The sequence below is a fragment of the Eptesicus fuscus genome, chromosome 16 (genome assembly GCF_027574615.1).
Source record: "Eptesicus fuscus isolate TK198812 chromosome 16, DD_ASM_mEF_20220401, whole genome shotgun sequence".
Lineage (NCBI taxonomy): Eukaryota > Metazoa > Chordata > Mammalia > Chiroptera > Vespertilionidae > Eptesicus > Eptesicus fuscus.
The window spans coordinates 35,838,701-35,861,469 of record NC_072488.1 but is presented as its reverse complement, the minus strand read 5'-3'; the positions used below and the strand labels follow the sequence as shown (position 1 = coordinate 35,861,469).

Genomic DNA, 22,769 nt, shown 5'->3' with positions numbered 1-22,769 from the left:
CTTAAACTGGGGATTCTTTCCATTAATAATCAGAAGGAATTCCTAATTCTACCTTGTTATCTAACCCAAGAGCACCAAATTATTCAACTTGAAAAAAATCCCATCAGCATTTATAAGAACTTTTGGGATACAAAAAAAATAAATACATTCAATTGTGAGTTTAAATCTTTAATATCCTTCATATTTAGCCCACATCTATTCTCTGGCCAAGCCAAGTGCAAACAGGAATAGGTGGAGTGAAGGGAAAGAAAGCTCTTGATAATGCCCAAAATAGCATAGTTCAGTCGTACATAAGTGCTTGACTAAAAACATAAAGACAGTGCAGGAAGCATGTACACTGTTATAAGCAAACAAATAATTAGTAAAAATAAATAATGCTAACTCTACTTTGTAGTCCATCCTTTTGTGAAAAAGAACACATTTATCACTCTGTCCAGGATTATGTCAATAAACAAGAAATAGGAACTATCTAAGAGGCATCAAAATAAATGAGACAAAAACAGTAAAAACAACTATTTTGAAGAAAAGCGATGTATGTCCCCTAATGGGAGTATATGAAAAACATCAAAACACTATGACATATATTTCCTCTATGAAACTGCAGTCTGTGTTTATCTCCTCAACATGGTTTGATAAATTCTTTGCCAAAGGAGGAAGCATGAGCGTAGTCCTTAACTCCTGGCTGAGTTGGGTTTTAACCATGTCTCAGTGGGTTTTGCTGGTTCCTGAATAATTTTAAATTAATGTGTAAAATGTAAGGCACTTAAAATTTTTTTTTCATCATTTCAAGTATACAAAAAAAATATGACTCTCCCATACCCTTTCTCCAGATTCACCATTTGTTTAATTGTTCAAATTTTGCCACATTTGCTTTGTCATTCTCTTTCTCTATTGCACAGCCACTTTAGGATAAGTATGGGGATGTCATGACCTTTTATCCCTAAAAACTTTAGTGTACACTTCCTAAAGACAAGGATATTCTCTTATATAGTCATGTCATCTAATCCAGTCTCTAATTCTACCAAATACCCCAGTAATGTCCTTTATAAAGTTTTTTACTGCTCCCAAATCAAATCCGTAATCACACATTGATTACATTTAGATGTGCCTGTAGTCTCCTTTAATCTGGAAAAGTTTCTCAGTTGGCCTTTCTTGTGTTCTTTGATATTGAAATTTTTTAACAATACAAGCTAGTTACTTTATAGAATGCCAATTTGGGTTTGTCTGATGTTTCCTCATGATTAGATTCTATGTGTGTGCACATGCTTAATCTATTTACTAGTTCCTGTCCTGTGATTAGTGAACATGGGCTTTGAAATCATACAAACTTAAATTCAAATCTAAATAAAAACTCTACCACTTTTGAGCTGTGAGACTATCTAGGTTTTAGTTTCCTAATTTGTGAAATAGGGATTTAACAGATTTAACTGGTAAGGTTGCTGAGAAGATTTAATGAATGAGATAATGTATCTAAAGCAACTTAACACAGTTTTTTGGGAGTGGGTAAAAATGTATTTTACACCTTCCTGGTTTAACCACAGTATCTCACACCCAGCAACATTAAAATAATATTAGTTGGTTAAGCAGCACCTCTATTTACTTTCTCAAAGGGAAAAATAAATATTTCATTCTGCCTATAGCAATCCAATCTGGCCAAAGTCCTTCATTGCCAGTCAGAAACTGCCTCCAGATATCCTGCAGCTGCATGGACTAGCCCAAGAAGAACAGCCACTGGCTCGTGAAAGAATACCAGAGGTGCTACAGTGAGCATGTTCCTTCCTGCAGAGTTCTCACATAGACACTGGCCAGTGCAGTGGGGTGGAAGAGTATGACAAAGGTACCAAACACAAAGAAGACTCCAGGCTACAGCCACCAAGAATGTGAACGTGCCCAGGCAGCATGGCTCAGTGGTTGAGCACTGACCTATGAACCAGAAGGTCATGGTTCAATTCCCGGTCTGGGTACATGCCCAGGTTGCGGGCTTGATTCCCAGTGTGGGGCCTGCAGGAGGCAGCTGATGGATGGTTGTTCTCTCTCATCACTGATGTTTCTCTCTCTCTCTCCCTCTCCCTTCCTCTCTGGAATCAATTTTTTTTTTTTTTTTTTAAGAATGTGAATGTGTTTCAGGGACTGGTGATGAGTACTCTGACTAAAAGCAGGGGAAGAGTCTCAAGTGTAAACTGTCCTTCCTGTTAGGCCATCACTGTCAATCCTAAAAAAGAAGCATTTCCAATCTATTGTTTCAATATGATAATATCCTCCTGTTGAACTAAAAAAACATAGGCCCAAAATCGTGTCACTCCTGTAAATGTCTATGACTTAACACCTGTTTATTTGCAGCTTCAACCTCTCCCAGAAATATAATCTTAATCAACCAGTATAGAATTTTTGGATCAAAAACCAGTAAAGTTCTATATTCCATAAAAATAAGAGGCAATCTGCATAATAAAAGCCCTCAGAAATCTCTATCCCCAAACAAAAGATGTCTGCCAGAAAATAATCCTTTCTTTTCTTTTGTCAATAGCTCCCTACCCACATCCTTCTTTCCATAAAAATCTTCTATTTTGTACAACCCTCAGAGAGCCCTTCTAGTTGCCTGATGGGATAATGCAGGATTCATGAATCACCTAATTAAAGTCAGTTAACTCTTCAACTTTACTCCGCTGAATTTCATTTTTAAACATTCTTTTAGAATACATCAATAAAATTATTCTATTTATGTTAAACCAATCCTCTATGTCAGAGATTAAAACAAAACCAAAAAAATAAAAAGCCCTGGCCAGTTTGGCTCAGTGGATAGAGCGTCAGCCTGTGAATGGAAGGATCCCAGGTTCGATTCAGGTCAGGGGCATGTACCTTGGTTGCAGGCTCCTCAGGCCCTGGCCCTGGTCGGAGGCAACCAATTGATGTGTTTCTCTCACATTGATGTTTCTCTCTGTCTTTCCCTCTCTCTTCTACTCTCCCTAAAAATCAATGGAAAAATATCCTCTGGATGGGGAGGAACCAAGATGGCGGCATAGTTAAGCAGCTAATCTGCTGCCTCACACAACAATTTCGAGGGTACAACTAAGGGACAGAGCGTCTACCACCCAGAACCACGGGAAAGCTGGCTGAGTGGAAGATTTACAACTAGGAAGAGAAAGGAGCACAAACGCTGGGGAGCTGAGGTACAGAGGCGCGCGAATCGGGCTGGCAGCGGGCGACTGGGTGCGCGGTTTTTCTTCAACCCGCAGGGAGACAAGCTCCCGATCACTGTGAAATCCAGTTTCTGGGGACACTCAGGGGACCCAGACACCTACGGGGAGAGGCTGGACTCTCGGCCATCGGGTCGGAAAGTGAGAGTGACTTTTTTGCAGAGGTGCGCCCAGCAATCATTGTTTACTGCGCTGGAGCGCGGGGCGCAGGGACTTGGAAACGGGAAAGGCAGAGACGGCTGACGCCAGCCATCGCCGTTGGCCATGCCCCAGCCTAGTGACGCCCTGAGACCCCGCCCCGCCCTGAGACCCCACCCCGCACATTCTACAAACCCGCCCAGGCTCCACACAGCGGCTTTTGCATATAAATGGCCTGTTCTGTGGAAGCTCAACCAAATTAACTGCAGCTCCAGTCAGACTGCTCCAAAACCGCCCAAGCAAAGGAGGAGAAAACTAGTTCTTGCTGTAGCTCCTGCTGGGGGACACACAGTACACAAGGGTACACCAAGAGTGTCCACCTCAGGTAACTGGGAGGCTGACCCGTTGAACCAATAGGACACCTAGTACACAAAGCTACCCTACCAACTCAGGGAAGCAGAGAATATGAGAAGGCAAGGAAACAGATCACAAACCAAAGAAATGGAGGAGAACAAGCGACTGGACATAGAGTTCAAAACCACAGTTATAAGGTTTTTCAAGAATTTCATGGAAAAGGCCGAAAAATTCAATGAGACCCTCGAGGATATGAAAAAGGACCAACTAGAAATTAAACATACACTGACTGAGATAGAAAATATTATACAGAGACCCAAAAGCAGACTAGAGGATTGCAAGAATCAACTCAAAGATTTGGAATACAAAGAGGCCAAGGACACTCTTCCAGAGAAGCATGAAGAGAAGAGAATTCAGAAAGTTGAAGATAGTGTAAGAAGCCTCTGGGACAACTTCAAGCGAACCAACATCAGAATTATGGGGGTACCAGAAGAAGAGAGAGAGCAAGATGCTGAAAACCTATTTGAAGAAATAATGAACGAAAACTTCCCCCACCTGATGAAAGAAATAGACTTACAAGTCCAGGAAGCACACAGAACCCCAAACAAAAGGAATCCAAAGAGGACCACACCAAGACACATCATAATTAAAATGCCAAGGGCAAAAGACAAAGAGAGAATCTTACAAGCAGCAAGAGAAAAACAGTTCGTTACCTACAAGGGAGCTCCCATACGATTATCAGCTAATTTCTCAACAGAAACCATGCAGGCCAGACGGGAGTGGCAAGAAATATTCAAAGTGATGAATAGCAGGAACCTACAACCAAGACTACTCTACCCAGCAAAGTTATCATTCAGAATTGAAGGGCAGATAAAGAGCTTCACAGATAAGAAAAAGCTAAAGGAGTTCATCACCACCAAACCAGTATTATATGAAATGCTGAAAGGTATTCTTTAAAAAGAGGAAAAAGAAGAAGAAAGATAAAAATTATGAACAACAAATACATATCTATCAACAAGTGAATCTAAAAGTCAAGTGAATTAAAAATCTGAGGAACAGAATAAACTGGTGAACTTAATAGAATCAGAGGCATAGAATGGGAATGGATTGATAATTCTCAGGGGTAAAGGGGTGTCTGTGTGGAGAGTATGGGAAGAGACTGGACAAAAATCATACACCTATGGATAAGGACAGCGGGGGGGAGGTAGGGGCAGAGGGGGGTGGGAACTGGGTGGTGGGGAGATATGTGGGGAAAAAGGAGAAACAATTGTAATCTGAACAATAAAGATTCATAAAAAAATAAAAAAATAAAAATATATCCTCTGGTGAGGATTAACAAAACAAACAAATAATTTTTTAAAAGGATGATATTAGCTGTACCAATTTTTCTAAATACCGAAGTACAAACCCACTTTTGAGATTTTGAGTCTAATTTCATCTGGGTTTTTCTATGTTATTATTTCAAATATTCTATCACTTTTTCTGTTTTCCCCCTCTATCAATTAGAACTTCAAATGAAAGTTAAATGATCCCTTGGGGGTAATTAATTAATTAGTTAATTAATTTAATTAAACAGAAAATTCCTGTGTCCCAAATTTCAAACTGTGAGGAGGGGTCTCTAGCAAAGCAAATGGAAAATTATCTATATATATAAAAGCCTAAGCGACAGAACAGTCAAACAACCGGTCACTATGACATGCACTCACCACCAGGGGGCAGGCACTAAACACAGGAGCTGCCCCCTGGTGGTCAGTGTGCTCCCACAGTGGGAGCGCTGCTCAGCTAACCAACCTGTCCGGTGGCCCACCTGCCCGGTGGCAGCCATTCACTCCTTCAGTAGTCCTGCAGGTCCAACCTCTATAGAGAACAGGCCAGGCACTGACAGACCGGTGCTGCGGTGCTGCCGGCACAATCCCAACAGTGCTGCCAGCCTCCTGGGAGTCGGCCTCAGGCACTGCAGTCACTTCCTCTCCCTAGACGCTCCACAAGGAAGATATGATATAAAAGTGGCTACCAGGTGGCTCCTGACAACCAGTGCAAACATCAGCTGGAGGGATCCGGATTCCTGGGCCAGCAAGGGAGTCCCACCACCCACCTGGAGGGCAGATCGAGTCCTGCCCTCCCCCAACCATCACCCTCTGGAATGGCACCAGATGCAGGGCTCACAGCTGGCCAGTGCAGCTACAGTGATGCGAGCCTCTCCTGATCAGGACTGGGCACAAGCCTGCGGCAGGCACAGCGGGCCGGGATGAGTGGGAGCAGCAGGCAGGAGTGGCAGGCGGCGATGGACTGCTGGTTCCAGCCCAATCCCTGCAGGCCACGCGGAGGCCACCCATGCACGAATTTGTGCACTGGGCCTCTAGTGTTCTCATAACTGTGCTGCAATTAAGGTTTACATCTGTAGTTTGAAAAGAGAAAAGAAAATTCTAATGCATAGTCTTTGTTACTGTCTTAACTAGCTAGCTAATATTAATAATAAGAAAGGAGCAAAGGAGAGCCCAGATGTTGTAAGCATGGTCATCTAGGCAACTTCACTAGGAAGCTGCAATTTCGCACTCCCTAGGGAACCATCGGTCCAATCCCTGCAGATCACTGGGGGTAGGGGTCCAATTAAGGGGAAAATGGACACATGCACAGTGAAGCCAGGATGACATAGGGAAGATGCTTGCCTGTCAGTCTAATCTGGGGAAAAGATAATTGGCTAGAGGGGGTGGAGCCACTGCAAGCACATGAAATCCTGAAAAATTCACTGGATAAGTTCCTAGTTAAAAATCCCCAGAGACAACGAATTCCTTCTCTCTCTCTCTCTCTCTCTCTCTCTCTCTCTCTCTCTCTCTCTCCCCCCTCCCCTCTCTCTCTCTCCTGTTTCTCACTTGCTCTGTGACCCACACTTCCTGTGCACCTCCATAGTCTTATGGCCTTAGAAACCAAATGCAATGGGCTGCAGCTATCCAGCCCGATGATGGACTGGACTGGACCTTAATATGGAGCAGAAACTCTGGGCAGTGGCTTTAATCTTAGCTCTGCTGAAGACAAAATGGGACCTTTTCTATGATGGGACAGAGGGAGATGGGATCTTGGAAGGGAAATTCCTTAATGTCACCTCATCAATAAAGTTTTCCACAATACCTCATTCTCCCATGGGGGCCTCAGGAAATTTTTATTTCTGGGGCATCCCAAGAAGCCCACTTCCACCAGTTAACAGGTGGGGATGCAGAGGACACCCCACTGGTAACATTTATTTCATCTTCCTCAATGAAGAGTAAAAAATACTATAATGTGCACATTAAGACTGAACATCCATTAATTCTGTCATTTATAGGGTAGAGGCCCTAAGTCGTGAATCTTCCTCCAAGAAATACATAGGTTGAAATGAACTCTTTTAGAAATGGGACTTAACAAGTGGAGGTTAAATCTAAATTGGTGAAAATGAAAATGTAGTATCCTGAACATCACTATTACCCTCTGTTCCTTAGGACATAATAGCTCTATTGGAAATTTCCAGAAAGTCATACAGTAATCCTTCTTATCCCTGGGAGATACATTCAAGAACGCCCCCAGGGAATGCCAGAAACCACAGATAGTACCAAACCTATATATGTTTTTTTATACATATAAACCTATGATAAAGTTTAATTTATAAATTAGTCACAGCTAAGAGATTAACAACAATACCTAATAATAAAATGGAACAATTATACAATATACTGTTGTAGGAAGAAGAAACTTTTCTCTACCCTCCTAGGTTTTTCAACTACTCTCATAATTAAATCTACATGAGACAGATTAGATTTACAAGAGAGAATAACCAAATTTAATTACATAGGTAAATATGGAAATCCCATACATAAGAGTTAAAGACGCCACATACAGGATAGATTCAGAGACACAAAGAGAAAATGAGGTATGTATGGCATTCTGAGCTGAGGATGAGGTAAGGCACCTGAGGGCTTCACAGGATAGGAAGGTCATTCAGAGAATGATCTGAAGATCAGATGTTCAGTAATTAGAAGTTTGCCCTGCCCAACTGGTGTGGCTCAGTGGTTGAGCATCGACCCATGAACCAAGAGGATCCTGACTCAATTCTTCATCAGGGCACATACTCAGGCTGTGGGCTTGATCCTCAGTATGGGGTGTGCAGGAGGCAGCCAATCAATGTTTCTCTCTCATCGATGTTTCTGTATTTCCATCCCTCTCCCTTCCTCTTTCTCTAAAATCAATAAAAGCATAGTATTTTTTAAAAAGTTATTTCTGGTAATAACTCTTATTATGGGCAAGGCTCCCAATTTAAATATTTTACAGAGAGGTAAAAGTTTCTTTTGGGCCTGCAAAGCCTCCACTGCCTTCAGCTCAAAATGATCCACAGGCCAAAGTAGCACATCTTGGGGAGGTCTGTTCTGAACCCCTTTATTGTAATGCAAGTTATATGAATGTGGTCTCTATCTCGTTCAAAATATCTTACTATACTGTACCCACCCTTATTGTTCCTTTGATGATATGAGATAATAAAATACCTATGTGATGAGATGAAATGAGGTGAATGACATAGGCATTGTGACCTAGCGTTAGGCTACTACTGACTTTCTGGTGATATGTCATGATGTTGTCAGTGGGTGAATATCAGAAGCAGAAGATGTGGATGGTTGGGGAAATTTAATATTTTAAGACTGAAGTTGACCTCAAGTAACTGAAATTACAGAAAGCAACACTGAGGATAAGAGAGGACTATTACATATACTTTTGTAAACATCTTTAATTTGGAAAGAAAAACACTTCTCTGCTCACTACACTACAACACTCACAAAATCTCAGTATTATGTTTCAAAGTTCAATATACTTAAAACATTTTGAAAGTTAGGGTTAGAAAAGAGTATGTAAATTCTGCCATTTTATACTCAGTTTCTCCCTTTATAGGAAGATCAGAAAGTGAGCCAAATCCGTTATTACCCATGGAACCCAAAGCAGTATTATTAGAGTAAAAATGCATTGGTTTCAGAGTTAGACAATTTGGATATAAATCTGGCTCTATTATTATTAGCTGTGTGACCTTTGGAAAGTTGTTTAATAAGTCTTGGTTTCCAAATCTAGAAAATAGGAAAATAATACCTATCTAATAGGACTGATATGAAGACTAAATAAGACAGCACATGTGGCAAGCCCCTAGAATCATGTCTAGTGTGAAATAGACTCAATAAATGTTAGCCTCTCTTTCTACTACTACACATAGCCTATCCCCTGACACTTCATGAGTTTTACTAAACACTTAACTACCAGTTCCGTTTTCTTCAAAACAGGCACTTCGCTCTTAAAAGTGACAAATAGTCATGTAGAAGACTCCTGGGGCCTGACATTGTCCATGAGAAACAACAAAGTTCTCATATTGGGGATTATCGCCAACTGCTTCAAGCTATGACAAGCCCCAAACAGTAAATCAATTCCTGAATGTTTTTATAGTATTACATCTTGAGAGCTTCGTGCTTTTTCAATAGCCTTTTTCTCCTTGCAAGGATCAGGCATGCTATTTGCCCTCTTTCCCCTTCTTAATAGAAATTTTTATACAACAAGATGGATTCAAATATTAGGAATCAGAAAAGGCCAGGTTCAACCATGAAGAAACTGGCAGTCTCAGGACTAGGCAATAAGCCTTTATTAACCTTTTAGCATCTAAATTTTTGTGCTTTCTGTTCTTGGAAATAGATTTGCTGATGCACTGGTTCAAACATGTCTATGTAATTCCCTCACCTACCATTATCATGAAACTCTTAGCATACAGTAGAGTTCTCACTGAAGTCCAGAATCTCAAGACTCTAACTAGAATCTCATAGAGCAATGCTTCACGACCTTACCCACTTCATGGTACAGACAGACCTTGAAACGTGGCACTTCTGAACTAAAGGCACTTGAAAGTATTATTGATTTTTGAGAGAGAGAAAAACATTGATTTATTGTTCCACTTATTTATACATTCATTGATTAATTCTTGTATGTGCCCTGACCCAGGATCGAATCTAAAATCTTGGCATGTCAGGATGACGCTTTAACTGAGCTACCCAACCAGGGCCTGGGACTTGAAAGTATTGATGGCTACAAAGGATTACAGTATAAGAAGCATTGAAGATCAACCAAAGGACTTGTGTGCTTGCATATGAGCCTAACCAATGATCACGGACAACAGGGGGAGGGGGGCTTGTGTGTGGGGGGGATTGGGAAGGGAACGGGGGGAGGGGGTTGAGGACAAATATGTGATACCTTAATCAATAAAGTAATTAAAAAAAAAAAGAAGCATTGAGAGGTAAGGTATACAGAGATAAACTTATTTGACACCTGTCTTAGATTTTTATCACACAAACATAATTGTCTCCACTCTAAGAAGCTCTGGGTCAATGTCTACACACTCCTTTACAGGACTGACCATCCCTGTCAGATCTAAAAGAGAAAGTGGATATTAGAAAAGCAATCAACATTTGATTTGTGGCAGCATGTTCTCAAAGTGAGGATCATAAAACACTAAGTCAGTGAATTAGGCACCAAATACTTATTGAATGTCTTATACTTGACAGTATAGTTCTAGATACTGAGGATTAAGCTATAAACAAGATAGAGTATCTGCCCTTGAGGAGCTCACATTCTAATGGGGGGTGGAGGGGAGAGACAATAAATTAAAACACTTTAATTTAGGCAATTTCAGTAGATCAATATTTTTTACCTATGTAGACATGTAGACCAAAACTTTTGACATAATGAGAAAACTACTACCACCTCCCAGGTAGTTTACTCAAGGAGGTAAAGAAGACTGAATAAATTATAGATAGAGGCTGACCCAGTTCCAAAATTCAATTCTCACATTGTTGTCTCTTTGATATGGACTTAGCATCAATGCTTCTGTCCTTTGGTAACACATACAAAAGCAAGATGAGATCATTCATAGGAAGGTGATGAAGACGTAAACAGTATAAAGTTACAGAGCCCAGACTAGAAATCTGAATACCTAGGTCACAGTGGTTCTCAACCTTTCTAATGTCGTGACCCTTTAATACAGTTCCTTATGTGGTGACCCCCAACCATAAAATTATTTTCATTGCTACTTCATAACTGTAATTTTGCTACTGTTATGAATCGTAATGTAAATATCTGTGTTTTCTGATGGTCTTAGGCGACCCTGCTTGCGGTTCTCAACTTGTGGGGCCCACAGGTTAAGAACCGCTGCTGTAGAGCCTAAGACCATCGGAAAACACAGATATTTACATTACGATTCATTAACAGTAGCAAAATTACAGTTATGAAGTAGCAACGAAAATAATTTTATGAGGAACTGTATTAAAGGGTCACGGGATTAGAAAGGTTGAGAACCACTGACCTAGGAGGATCTACTCCCAATTCTTTCATTTAATATTCACGTGAACTTGGGTAATTCACTTATACTCCTAGAGCCGGTCTTTCTTTTTTCTTTTCTTTTTCTTAATATGCACTTATTGATTTTTAGAGAGAGAGAAAGGGAAAGGAATAGTGGGATAGCAACACTGATGACAAACATCAATCAGCTACCTCCTGCACACTCTCTGCTGGGGATCGAGCCTGCAACCCAGGCATGTGCCCTGACCGGGAACTGAACCAGTGCAGTGACCTGTTGGTTTATGGTCAAAACAACCACTGAGCTACACCAGCCAGGTGAGCCTGACTTTCTTCATTTGTTCTATCCCACTTTGTAGGGTTTTTTAGGAAAACCTGAAATGAGGCAATAAGACAACTTGAAAAAATTAAAACATTGGAAAAAGACCAACCATATTGCCTAATCAAAATGTAGGAAGATAGAGAAATAACTGTATTTAAGATCCAAATGAATTCCTTCTCTTGTATATTAGCTGTTTTGAAGCCTTTGTTTCCATTCTGTTGTCCAAATGGCCCAACCTTTAGAGAAAATGGATCCTAAAAAGTGATGTAAGGAATCACATAGACCTTCTTAGTGATTACTCCCTACTGAGCCAAGATCAGAAATTACTTTCTGAAAGGTATTACATTTCTTGGTATCCTACCCCATGATTAAATGTCCTTATGAGTTATTCTTGATGATTACTATCAATTAGGAGGTAGGAAATAAATATTAAGTTCCTTCTCTTAAATGTTAAGAGACAGATTATCAAGGACCACGATGTAATAATCTCTTTTCTCCTTCAAAGACTATCCTTTCATTTTCCTTTGGTATCTCTGTAGCCATCACCCTAAATTCAATTGCCCATGGAGGAGGGGGCCAACTAGAGAGCCAAAGCAGTCTGGGGCATATAGTAAGAGAGTGAGGAGTGGTGAGTGTAAAAATCATCCAAAGGAATCATCACTCCTCAGCTCTAACCTATTATTTACAGAAAAGTGGGCTCTGTGTTGATAGATCTTTGCTATTTCAGGAACCACATATTTCTATGATACTTCTGAAGTTTTATTTTATTTACAAAATGCCCATAGTCACCCAGGACAATTATAAATTCATAGTGCAGATTTCTTCTGTCAGTGAAAAGGTGAGTCATTTATTTTAAAAGTATTTATTGATGCTGATATATAATTTATCATTATTCTGATTTGAGGAAGTAAATATTAAGAGGGGCCTTGCAAGCCAGACATAGGAGAGAGGACATTTCAGGTTAGGCATACATGTGCAAAGACATTGAGGTAGAAGAGAAAAGAATGACTAGATCAGTTTGGCTAAAAAAAAAGAATTTAGAGAAGGAATGGGACACAGATGAGGGAAAAGTGTGAAAAACACTGAATTCTAGAGTAAATAGTTAATGTTTTCATAATAACCTTTAAAAGATAGTCTACAGATCATGGAGAGCCATTATGAATAGGAAGATCATTATATTTCATATTCTGCTAAAAGTTATATGTTGCTGTTCTTCCCTTCCGCGCACACCCCCCCCCCACCCCCCCAAAAAAAATAGAGGATAAGGCTGAATGTGGACTCATGAAACTTGAAGTTCTAAAAAATTCCCAAATGAATGCCAGTTTAACCAACCACACTGTAAGTCAACTTTGTTGGCGCTGATGGTCAAGGCTTTCAAAGCAAAAATTAAATGATCTCCAAAGGGCTATTTCTTTCTGATCAATAAAGACATCTAGAATTTTAAACCCAGAAAAGGTTACTGGACAGTTTGGCACATTGTCAGGTTCATCATCAGACAGAGCTCTCATCCAACTGCCTGTCAGCTAGCAAGAAGCAGGATGGTGGAAGGCTGGCCTCATAAAAGTCTTCCATCAAGGGCACAAGCCCCAGAATACACCACTATCCACATTCACCAGGTAGAGACAAGCCACAGAACCATTTCTGTTTTATTCTTCAACAAATGATTCCAGTCCAGTTGATATTCTCAGGAAAAGTCCTGGAAACAGATAGCCAAGGGAATAGAGCTTGTGACTTTCCTCATAACCTGTGATATTAAAATACCAAATTAGATGGACTTTGTCCTTTTAGAGAAAATACCCGGAAGCAGTGTTGGGAAAAGCCAAGCACACAGTTCTAAGGGACTTAGACTTTATTATGGAGGCAATGAGGGAATCATTAAAGATTTTTGGCTAGATAACTGACATGATCAGAGCCTATTTTTATAAACACTAACTTGGTGGTAGTATTCAGAATGGTTTGAAGAGGGGAGAAAGATTAAAAGTAGGGAGACCAATTTAAGCAAATGCACGGAGTTGAAATGAGCATGGTAAGTCTGCACTTGTGGACCTCTCAGGGCCTAGGAAACGGTCAGGAACTGTGTTACTCTTTCAGGCATGTATCTTTCTCTTACATATGCACCAACTATCTCATGCATGTTTACATCCCATACATGGTGCCTCTACTTCTACTTACTGGTTCTATTCTCTTCTTTCCAGAAAACTTCTGCACTAAACAGATAGCCAATAATTATTTGCCTACCACAAGTTCCATGTAACCTCTCAGCTACAGTGCTCATCATCATTTGGCAGCTTCCCTACATTAAAAAGTTGAAAGTCCTAAGAAGAGTCTCTTACCCCAAAATTATTATCTCTGTCTTAGCTAAGACTGTCACACCAAACCATATTACAAATATCTGTTTAGCCTATTGATGGGATATCCTTGTTGAGGATTCCCTCTGATCTAATTAGCTGGGACCAGCAGGGAAAATAGCTTCTCTTAGATCGATTGGCAGGACAGGGCAGACAATGACAGACTTTTGAAACATTTTATTTTTCATTTACAGTTGACATACAATATTATATTAGTTTCAGGTGTACAACATAGTGACTAGATATTCATGTACCTTATGAAGTGATCACTCGGATAAGTCTAGTACCCATCTGAAAGCACACATAGTTATTACAATACTAGAGGCCCATTGCACAAAGTGATTTGTGCAATAGGCCTTCCTTCCCTTGGCTTCCAGCACCGGTCTTCCTCCGGCAACCAGGACCCAGGCCTTCGCCCCGGCCAGAGTCTGCCTTCTTTGTCTTTGCTGCAGTCTTTGCTGTAGACTCCGGCCGGAATCTGTCATCTTCGTCTTCGCTGCAGACTCCAGAGTCTGCAGTCTTCGTCTTCGCTGTGGCCAGAGTGCCACTCCTGTAGATCCCTTTGCCCCCGCCCTCCCATTCCACGCCTAGAGCAGTGGGGGACCGCCATATTTGTCCTTCTAATTTTCATATTCCCTCCTGACTGGCTGGTGGGTGTAGCAGAGTGATGGTTAATTTGCATGCTTCTCTTTTATTAGTGTAGATTATTAACTATATTCTCTATGCTGTAGTACTTTACATCCTTGTGACTATTTTTATAATTGGCAATTCATACTTCTCCCCACAACCTCCCCTTCTATCTGGCAACTATCAATTTGTTTTCTGTATCTATGAATTTGTTTCTGTTTTGTTTGTTCATTTGTTTTTTTTAATATATTTTGATTTTTTTACAGAGAGGAAGGGAGAGAGATACAGAGCCAGAAACATCGATGAGAGAGAAACATCGATCAGCTGCTTCCTGCACACCTCCTACCGGGGATGTGCCCGCAACCAAGGTACATGCCCTTGACCGGAATCAAACCCGGGACCCTTGAGTCCGCAGGCCGATGCTCTATCCACTGAGCCAAACCAGTTTCGGCTGTTCATTTGTTTTTTAGATTCCACATATAAAAGAAATCATATGGTATCTGTCTTTCTCTGTCTGACTTATTTCATTTAGCATAATGCCCTTCTATAGTATCCATGCTGTTGCAAATGATAAGATTTATTTTTTTAATGGCTGAGTAATATTCCATTGTGTGTGTGTGTGTGTGTCTTCTTTATCCATTCATATCTTCTTTATCCATTCATTTATTGATGGATATTTAAGTTGCTTCCATATCTTGGCTATTGTACATAATGCTGCAAATGAATATAGGGGTGCATATATCTTTTCAAATTATTGTTTTTGGATTTTTGCAGATAAATACCCAGAAGTGGAATTGCTAGGTCATATGATAGTTCTATTTTTAATTTTTTTAAGGAATCTTCATACTTTTTTCCATAGTGGCCACACTAATTTACAATCCCACCAACAATGCATGAGGGTTCCCTGTTCTCTACATTCTCTCCAACACTTGCTATTTGTTAATTTATTGATGATCGCTATTCTGACAGGTGTAAGTAAGATGATATCTCATTGTGGTTTTAATTTGTATTTCTCTGATAGTGATGTTGAGCATCTTTTCATGTGTCTATAGGCCATCTGTAAGTCAGGAAGAGCAGAAAATAAGCTATCCTAGGTAGAGCACAGATAACTTTTAAAGCCAAGTAGACATGATGGCTATTTAAGATAAGAAAATAGCCCAGCCAGTGTGGCTCAGTGGTTGAGCATCGACCTATGAATTAGGAAGTCAAGGTTCGATTCCTGGTCAAGGCACATGCCTGGGTCGCAGGCTCCATCCCTAGTAGGGGGCATGGAGGAGGCAGCTAATCAATGATTTTTCTCATCATTTATTTTTCTATCTCTCCCTCTCCCTTCCTCTCTTTTTTTAAAAAGATAAGCAAATACGTAAGATTAATTGGTACCCAACAGAAACAAATTGTTCATTCGACTAAAAATGGTGTATATGTGCACATGAGCACACCTTAATTCAAGCAAACCACCATATACAAAGACTTAGTTTCACACAATTGTGTTCATTTTCTAAAGTCTTTCATTCTTTTAAATATAATCCCCTAATGCTGAAAATGTATTAAAATTTAAAGTATTTGATGCTCATATGATTTTTCTAAGAACTTATATATTATTTAGCATGAATAACACATTTACTCCAAAAAACTGTATTTAAGTTTAATAAATGCTATTTAGGTTTAATATTTATAAATCACTGTGTAATTTAAAACCCAAAATACAAACCCCTAAACCAAATTACCATAGGCAAGGAAGATGACAGACAAAAATTTAAATAGAAATTTAAACTCAAAGCAAGTAATTTAGCCCAGATTCTAACAATCATATAGAAAGATTTTTTTTGTGTTTTCTTCGCATTTTATACAACTCTCATTCTACTACTATATTGTATATATTTGCCTTCTTTATATGACTGTTTCCTGAACCTAGAAGATAGACTATGTTTGTTTATAGTTGTATCTCTAGCACCTAAAATTGTACCTGGAACATAGCAGGTACTTCTAAATGATGAATGAACGGCTGGTAGGAAGGACGTAGAATGGAACAAACTAAGGGATATTTTGAATCCTGTAAGCCTGTATTAATGTCCCACAATAACTTCATTAAAAAAGAATACAGGTAGAATATATACAACTTTAAGATTTGTATTACTTAAGAATGGTTTATTGTGGACAATAAATATTCCATTTCTATCTACATTGTTGATCTCAGAAAACATAAGCATAGCAACTTTTTCCTGAGCTGTTACCATCTATGAAACAAAATTATTCTTTCTAGTCATTATTTAGGGGTAGTATGAAGATGAATCAATTCTTAAAATTGCTCAATTGATCTGCTCAATGAATTATAGAATTCAAGTAAAAGTTGAAAGCAAAGTTAATGCAAAGTTATTAAGATATGACTGTGCTCTATATACAGTCTCAACCCACAACAAGCTCATGGTAGTACAGAACAGATATATATACACAATAAACCACAATTCAAAAGAAAATGTCAAAGAAGAATTGAAATAGTTTAATTCTGGTATTGTGAATGTATATACAAGGGAGATATTAAGTCTGATGGGAAGAATTAAAGAGATTCATGAAGAAAATTTATCTGTTCAAAAATTTTTACAGGAAGCAATAGAGGAAGGGCTATTTCTGAGTAGAGAGAACAGCAAAAGTACAAAAGCAGTACAGAGACTGTATAAAGTTTAAAAGTCTAGTCTAATGGAAGGAGAGTTAGGATGAAATACAGTCAAGGTGTTATTTTATAAGAAGGCATTAGGACTTTAGGTAATGGAAGTCATTTGAGAGGAGATCAATGGTCAAGTGTGTACTTCACGAAGCAGTATGAAAAACTAGAAAGGCAAAGTTTAGAGCCCAGGAGAAGAGGACCTGATTTAGGGCAATGGCCATGGAAATGAATGAATGAATGGGCACATAAAATACTGTAGACATACAGGCGTAGGCAACCAAATGGATTAGAGGAAAGGGAGAGAAAAGTAATGACGATCACTGATATTTCCAGCCTGGGTTAACTGAAACAGGAAATGAGAGGAAGAAATATGTCTGAAGTAAGAAAAGCACACATTCATGTATAGTTATGTCTCTATTCAAAAGTTAACAAAATTAATAATCTGAAGCTAAATTATCTTTGAATGCTAGATATACTGTGTTGTCCTGGTGAACCCTTTTTTTTTTTTTTTTGGTTAATCATCATCTGAGGATATTTTTCCATTGATTTTTAGAGAGAGTGGTAGGGAGCGAAAGAGAGAGAGAGAGAGAGAGAGAGAGAGAGAGAGAGAGAGAGAGAGACATTGATTGTTTGCCTTCCACATTCCCTGATCAGGACCAGGGATCAACGGTCGTGCCCTTGACCAGAATGGAACCCAGGACCCTTCAGAAGCGGGCCAACGCTCTATCCACTGAGCCAAACCAGCTAGGGCCTGGTGAACCTTTAATAACAAAATGTGTTATTCACACGAAGGACATTGAGGTGATAAATAATAAAAATAGTGTACACTGTTCTCTGTAAACTCGTAAATATTTTTTATAAGAGGGACCATTATCATTAATTATTAAGCACCCATCAGAAATTTTTAGTTCAGCATAAAATGCAATAATCAGAACAGACTGAAATTACCATTTCAGGTTTTTATCTTTGAACTAGAAAAAATTTCAAACTACATTATAATAATCCTTATAGTTCTAAAAAGAGCAATTATGGACTTACAGTGATCTAGAAAGATTAAAAACCAGTTTTTAAAATTCATCTCTACTTTTGCTTTTAATTTATGTGAAGCAGCTCTCTAACCTTTTAAAGACCACAAACTACATTTATAAATTAGGATAATCGTACTTGCCTGCTCACTTCAGAGTAATTTGAGAATTATGAGATAATGTTCTTGTAGCTCTCTGAACCATACAGACAAAAGCCCTTAATTATCAATGATAAATGGAATTATTCTGATGTAATTTTTCCTACCTCAGGTTTACCTAAAATTTGTGCGTGGAAGAAACTACAAAATCCTATATAATAAAAGCCCAATATGCTAAGTATCCGGTTGACCAGTCGGCTGTTCAACCAATCAAAGCATAATATGCTAATGATATGCTAAGACCACTCAACTGCTTGCTATGATGTGCACTGACCACCAGGGGGAAGTCAACCAGTTGCTATGACATGCACTGACCACCAGGGGAAAGATGCTCTGACGGGTAGGTTAGCTTGTGCTGGGGTCCGCTGATCAGAACTGAGCAAGATGGGCCAGACACACCCTGGAGCCCTCCCGTGGTCCCTCCCTGGCTGGGCAACCTCCTGTGTCTCTTCCCGGCCCCGATAGTGCCCTGGTGAGATCTCTTGGCCTGGCCTGCACCCTCTCAGAATCTGGGACCCCTCGGGGGATGTCAGAGAGCTGGTTTTGGCCCAATCCCACAGGCCAGGCCGAGGGGCCCCACTGGTGCACGAATTCGTGCACCGGGCCTCTAGTTTAAAATAAAATACTTTAGATATAAATCTTGGCTTGTCTAATCTAGATGTAGGCCAGTTACAACTGAAGAGCCTATATAGACTATTTAAAAGAATACAAATAAGATAAAATGTGTATGAAAATAGTGGTTACCACCTAAAGAATAGAAAACCATTTAGAAAACAACTAATGGTGGTATATGTCCACCTAACTACAAAAAAGATCAAATAAGCCTTTTTGAGATGTCATAAAACTGAATATTTAAAAAAAAATTTTAACAGAGCAGGTATTTAATTAGGTTCTTTGTAAGAAATTTAGAACACCAGTTTATAAATCCCATTTGTAAGAGCAACACAGAACAGAGGTAACCCTGGAACTGAGGAACAGCTTTGATTTTTGGCAGAATGTTCAAGTCCGCAGCTTTCTGATCAACCTTGTACTGCACTGTAATACTGTATTTTACTTTCTGTGTTGGACATCTCACCCTCATGGTGTCTGGGCTTGTACATGCACAGCTTCTTCTTTTTAATTTTTTATTTATTGACTTTAGAAAGAGAGAGGAAGGGAAGAGAGTGAAACATCGATTTGTTTTTCCAATTATTAATGCATTTGTTGGTCAGTTCTTTTTTTAAAATATTTTTTATTTGTTCCTATAGGCCCAATGCATAAAATTCATGCACTGGGGGAGGGCAGAGATGGTGTCCCTCAGCCTGGCCTGCCCCCTCTCACAGTGTGGCCTCCCTCTGTGGGAGGCAACCGGGAGGATCAGGGGAAAGCACAGCCGACGTCGCCTTGCCATACTAGCAGTTAGCAGCTGTGCATCACTGCAGGTTGCCCAGGACCAAACCAGAGAGTGTCGGACCTGCATTACCACCATTTGTCCACCATCCAGAACTGAAATGTCATTGCTGACATGTACACATAAGGAACTGTTTGACATTGAAATTGGGTCTCAAAAGAACTGTTGACCCAGAAAGAAACTCACTACAGACTGATTCATTTGCCTGTCAGCATAACCATTATTGCTTTTCTCATTTTCGGTTCTTATAAGTGTATTTCTAATAGCACATGATCTCACTCATCTAGGGGAAATAATGAACAACATAGACTGATGAACAAGAACAGACCCAAAAACAAAAGGAGGCATGGATCAGACTGTCGGGCCTCAGAGGGAGGGTAGGAGAGGGTGGGGGTAAAGGAGATAGATCAACCAAAGGACTTGTGTGCATGCATATGAGCCTAACCAGTGGTTAAGGACAACAGTGGGGTGGGGGCATGCGTGAGGAGGGTGTGGTATGGGAATGGGGGATGAGGACAAATATGTGATACCGTAATCAATAAAGAAATTTTAAAAAAAATGAGTAACCTATCTGCCACGATCCCCCAATGCAAGCCCATGGCACGAAAACTGGACACTTAGTTTTAAAGATGACTATTCAACACCTGAAATCTTTAAAAAGTATGACAAATTCTTATGCAGGAGATATTTATTGACCTTCATTTATTCAGGATAATGAGCTCAGACACTTAATCCTTAAGAGTGCAAAAGGCTTTCTATTGGTGGCTGAATGTGAAATAGGAAAAATTCTCTTCATTTCTAAGTCAGTCTCCAAAATAATTATGATCAAGTATCCAAAACAGGATATTTTCCTCACTATATTTAGTTTTAGGGGGTTTTTTTTTGTTTGTTTGTTTTTTATTGCCTGCAGAGAGAAAGGGAGAGGGAGAGGGAGAGATAGAAACATCAATGATGAGAATCATTGATCACTGGCTGCCTCCTGCACACTCCACTCTAGGAGCCCACAACCGGGGCATGTGCCCTGACTGGGAATCAAACCAGCAACCTTTTGGTGTATGGAACCATGCCCAACCAACTGGCTAGAGCTAAGTTTAGTTTTTTAAAACATATTTCAGGTCCGAGCAGCTTGGGCGGCGGGAGACGCGGCAGCGGCCAGGCAGCCCAGGTTCGCCAAGCCACTAGGCGCGCCGCGGCCCTCAAGCACCCAGCACGCGCTAGGCCCGCAGCCACGATGCCCAAGAGGAAGGTCAGCTCTGCGGAGGGGGCGGCCAAGGAGGAGCCGAAGAGGAGGTCGGCCAGGGTGTCAGCCAAACCTGCTCCTGCAAAAGTGGAAGCGAAGCCCAAAAAGGCGGCGGGAAAGGATAAGTCTGCGGACAAAAAAGTGCAAACGAAAGGGAAAAGGGGAGCAAAGGGAAAGCAGGCCGAAGTAGCTGACCAGGAACCTAAAGAAGATCTACCTGCGGAAAACGGAGAAACTAAAAACGAGGGGAGTCCAACCTCAGATGAAGCAGGAGAAAAAGAAGCCAAGTCTGATTAATGTCATATACCATGTCTTATCAGTGGTCCCTGTCTCCCTTCTTGTACAATCCAGAGGAATATTTTTATCAACTATTTTGTAAATGCAAGTTTTTTAGTAGCTCTAGAAACATTTTTAAGAAGGAGGGAATTCCACCTCATCCCATTTTTTTAAGTGTAAATGCTTTTTTTTAAGAGGTGAAATCATTTGCTGGTTGTTTATTTTTTGGTACAACCAGAAAATAGTGGGATATTGAATATGGGAGACTTTGATTGCCTTGGGTGTCGGCTTAACATTCCATAGATGGGGGTAGTTTTTATATCCTATAATACAAAGCATACTAAATGGCATTTGGAGTCAGTCGTGCGTTTGCTATGTCTTGAACATTTTAAATTACTTCTATTCACATGTATTTGGTAGAATTATTTCCTAAAGAAAACCACTCCTTGATCCTGGCTCTCGCTGTCAGAATTTTGTGCATCTGTAACATCTTTGGTGTGGTAGTCCAGTTTTCCTAGTAACTTTGTCAATGTGCTGTGAAAGATTGAAAATTTGATTATGTAGTATATATGATATTAAATTGTGAATTAGTGGGACTTTGATGTAACAGCGTATCAACATTTGAAGATATTGGTACTTGATACTCTATTAAGGAAAGTTAGCCTCTAAATTTTAAGCTGGAAAGTCACTGGAATAACTGTTTAGAAAAGAATCACAATTAAATGACTTTACATTTTTGGTACGTATGTTAAGAATTGTGTACAAATTGAAATGTCTGTGTACTGATCCTCAAAACAATAAAATCTCAATTATGAAAGAATTATTTGAGGAACATGGAAAAATAAATAAATAAATAAATAAATAAATAAAACATATTTCAAAGACCTCTTTCTGAACCCTTTTCTTCCATTGGGATGTGGGATTAGTTTCTGCTAAATTAGAACTCCAAGAGATATGGAACGAATATATGGAAAGAGTATGGATTTTTATTACTGACAAGAGTGTTCACTTCTTGACCTTTAGTAGCTTATTTTATTTTCCTGAATCTCAGCTTCATCCTATGTAAAAAGTGGAAATAATTATATCTGTCTTTCAGGATGTAAAGACTAAATAAACTCATATTTGAGAGTGTCTTAAAAATAAAATATCTGCCCTAGCTGGTTTGGCTCAGTGGACAGAGCGTCAGCCTGCAGACTGAAGGGTCCTGGGATTGATTCCAGTCAAGGGTAAGGGTACATGCCCGGGATGCAGGTTTGACTCCCAGTAGGAGACATGTAGGAGGCAGCCAATCAATGATTCTCTCTCATCATTGATGTTTCTATCTCTCTCTCTCTCTCCCTCTCCCTTCCTCTCTGAAATCAATAAAAAAAATTTTTTTAAGAACTATAGCTGCCCTTTGCTATATAAAGCCATATTTACCTACATCCCAAATATTACAGCTCTCGACAAAAACTATTTAATAAGGTTGGTCTGACTGGTTTTGAGTGGTACTCCTATTTTTCTAAATGTCTTTAGTATCTTTTCCAAGTTAATTTTTATTTGTCTTTTTTAATGAATTTAGTCTTATATTTAACAATATATGCAACATACAGTCGGGCTTAAAAAATAATAAAAATAGCCCAGTTAGCATGGTTCAGTGGTTGAGCGTCGACCTATGAACCAGGAGCTCACAGTTCAATTCC

The 22,769-nt window shown here is 39.6% G+C and overlaps 2 protein-coding genes across 3 annotated transcripts in view; one reads left to right on the top strand and one right to left on the bottom strand.

The window, feature by feature from the left end:
• COMMD1 (copper metabolism domain containing 1) overlaps positions 1-22,769 on the bottom strand; it is an 89,365-nt gene that overhangs the window by 14,746 nt on the left and 51,850 nt on the right. The window lies entirely within an intron of this gene.
• On the top strand, positions 20,692-21,789 carry LOC103305370 (non-histone chromosomal protein HMG-14-like). The gene has a single exon (XM_028139845.2). It carries the CDS (start codon positions 20,803-20,805, stop codon positions 21,106-21,108), a length of 306 nt encoding a protein of 101 aa, XP_027995646.2. The 5' UTR covers positions 20,692-20,802; the 3' UTR covers positions 21,109-21,789.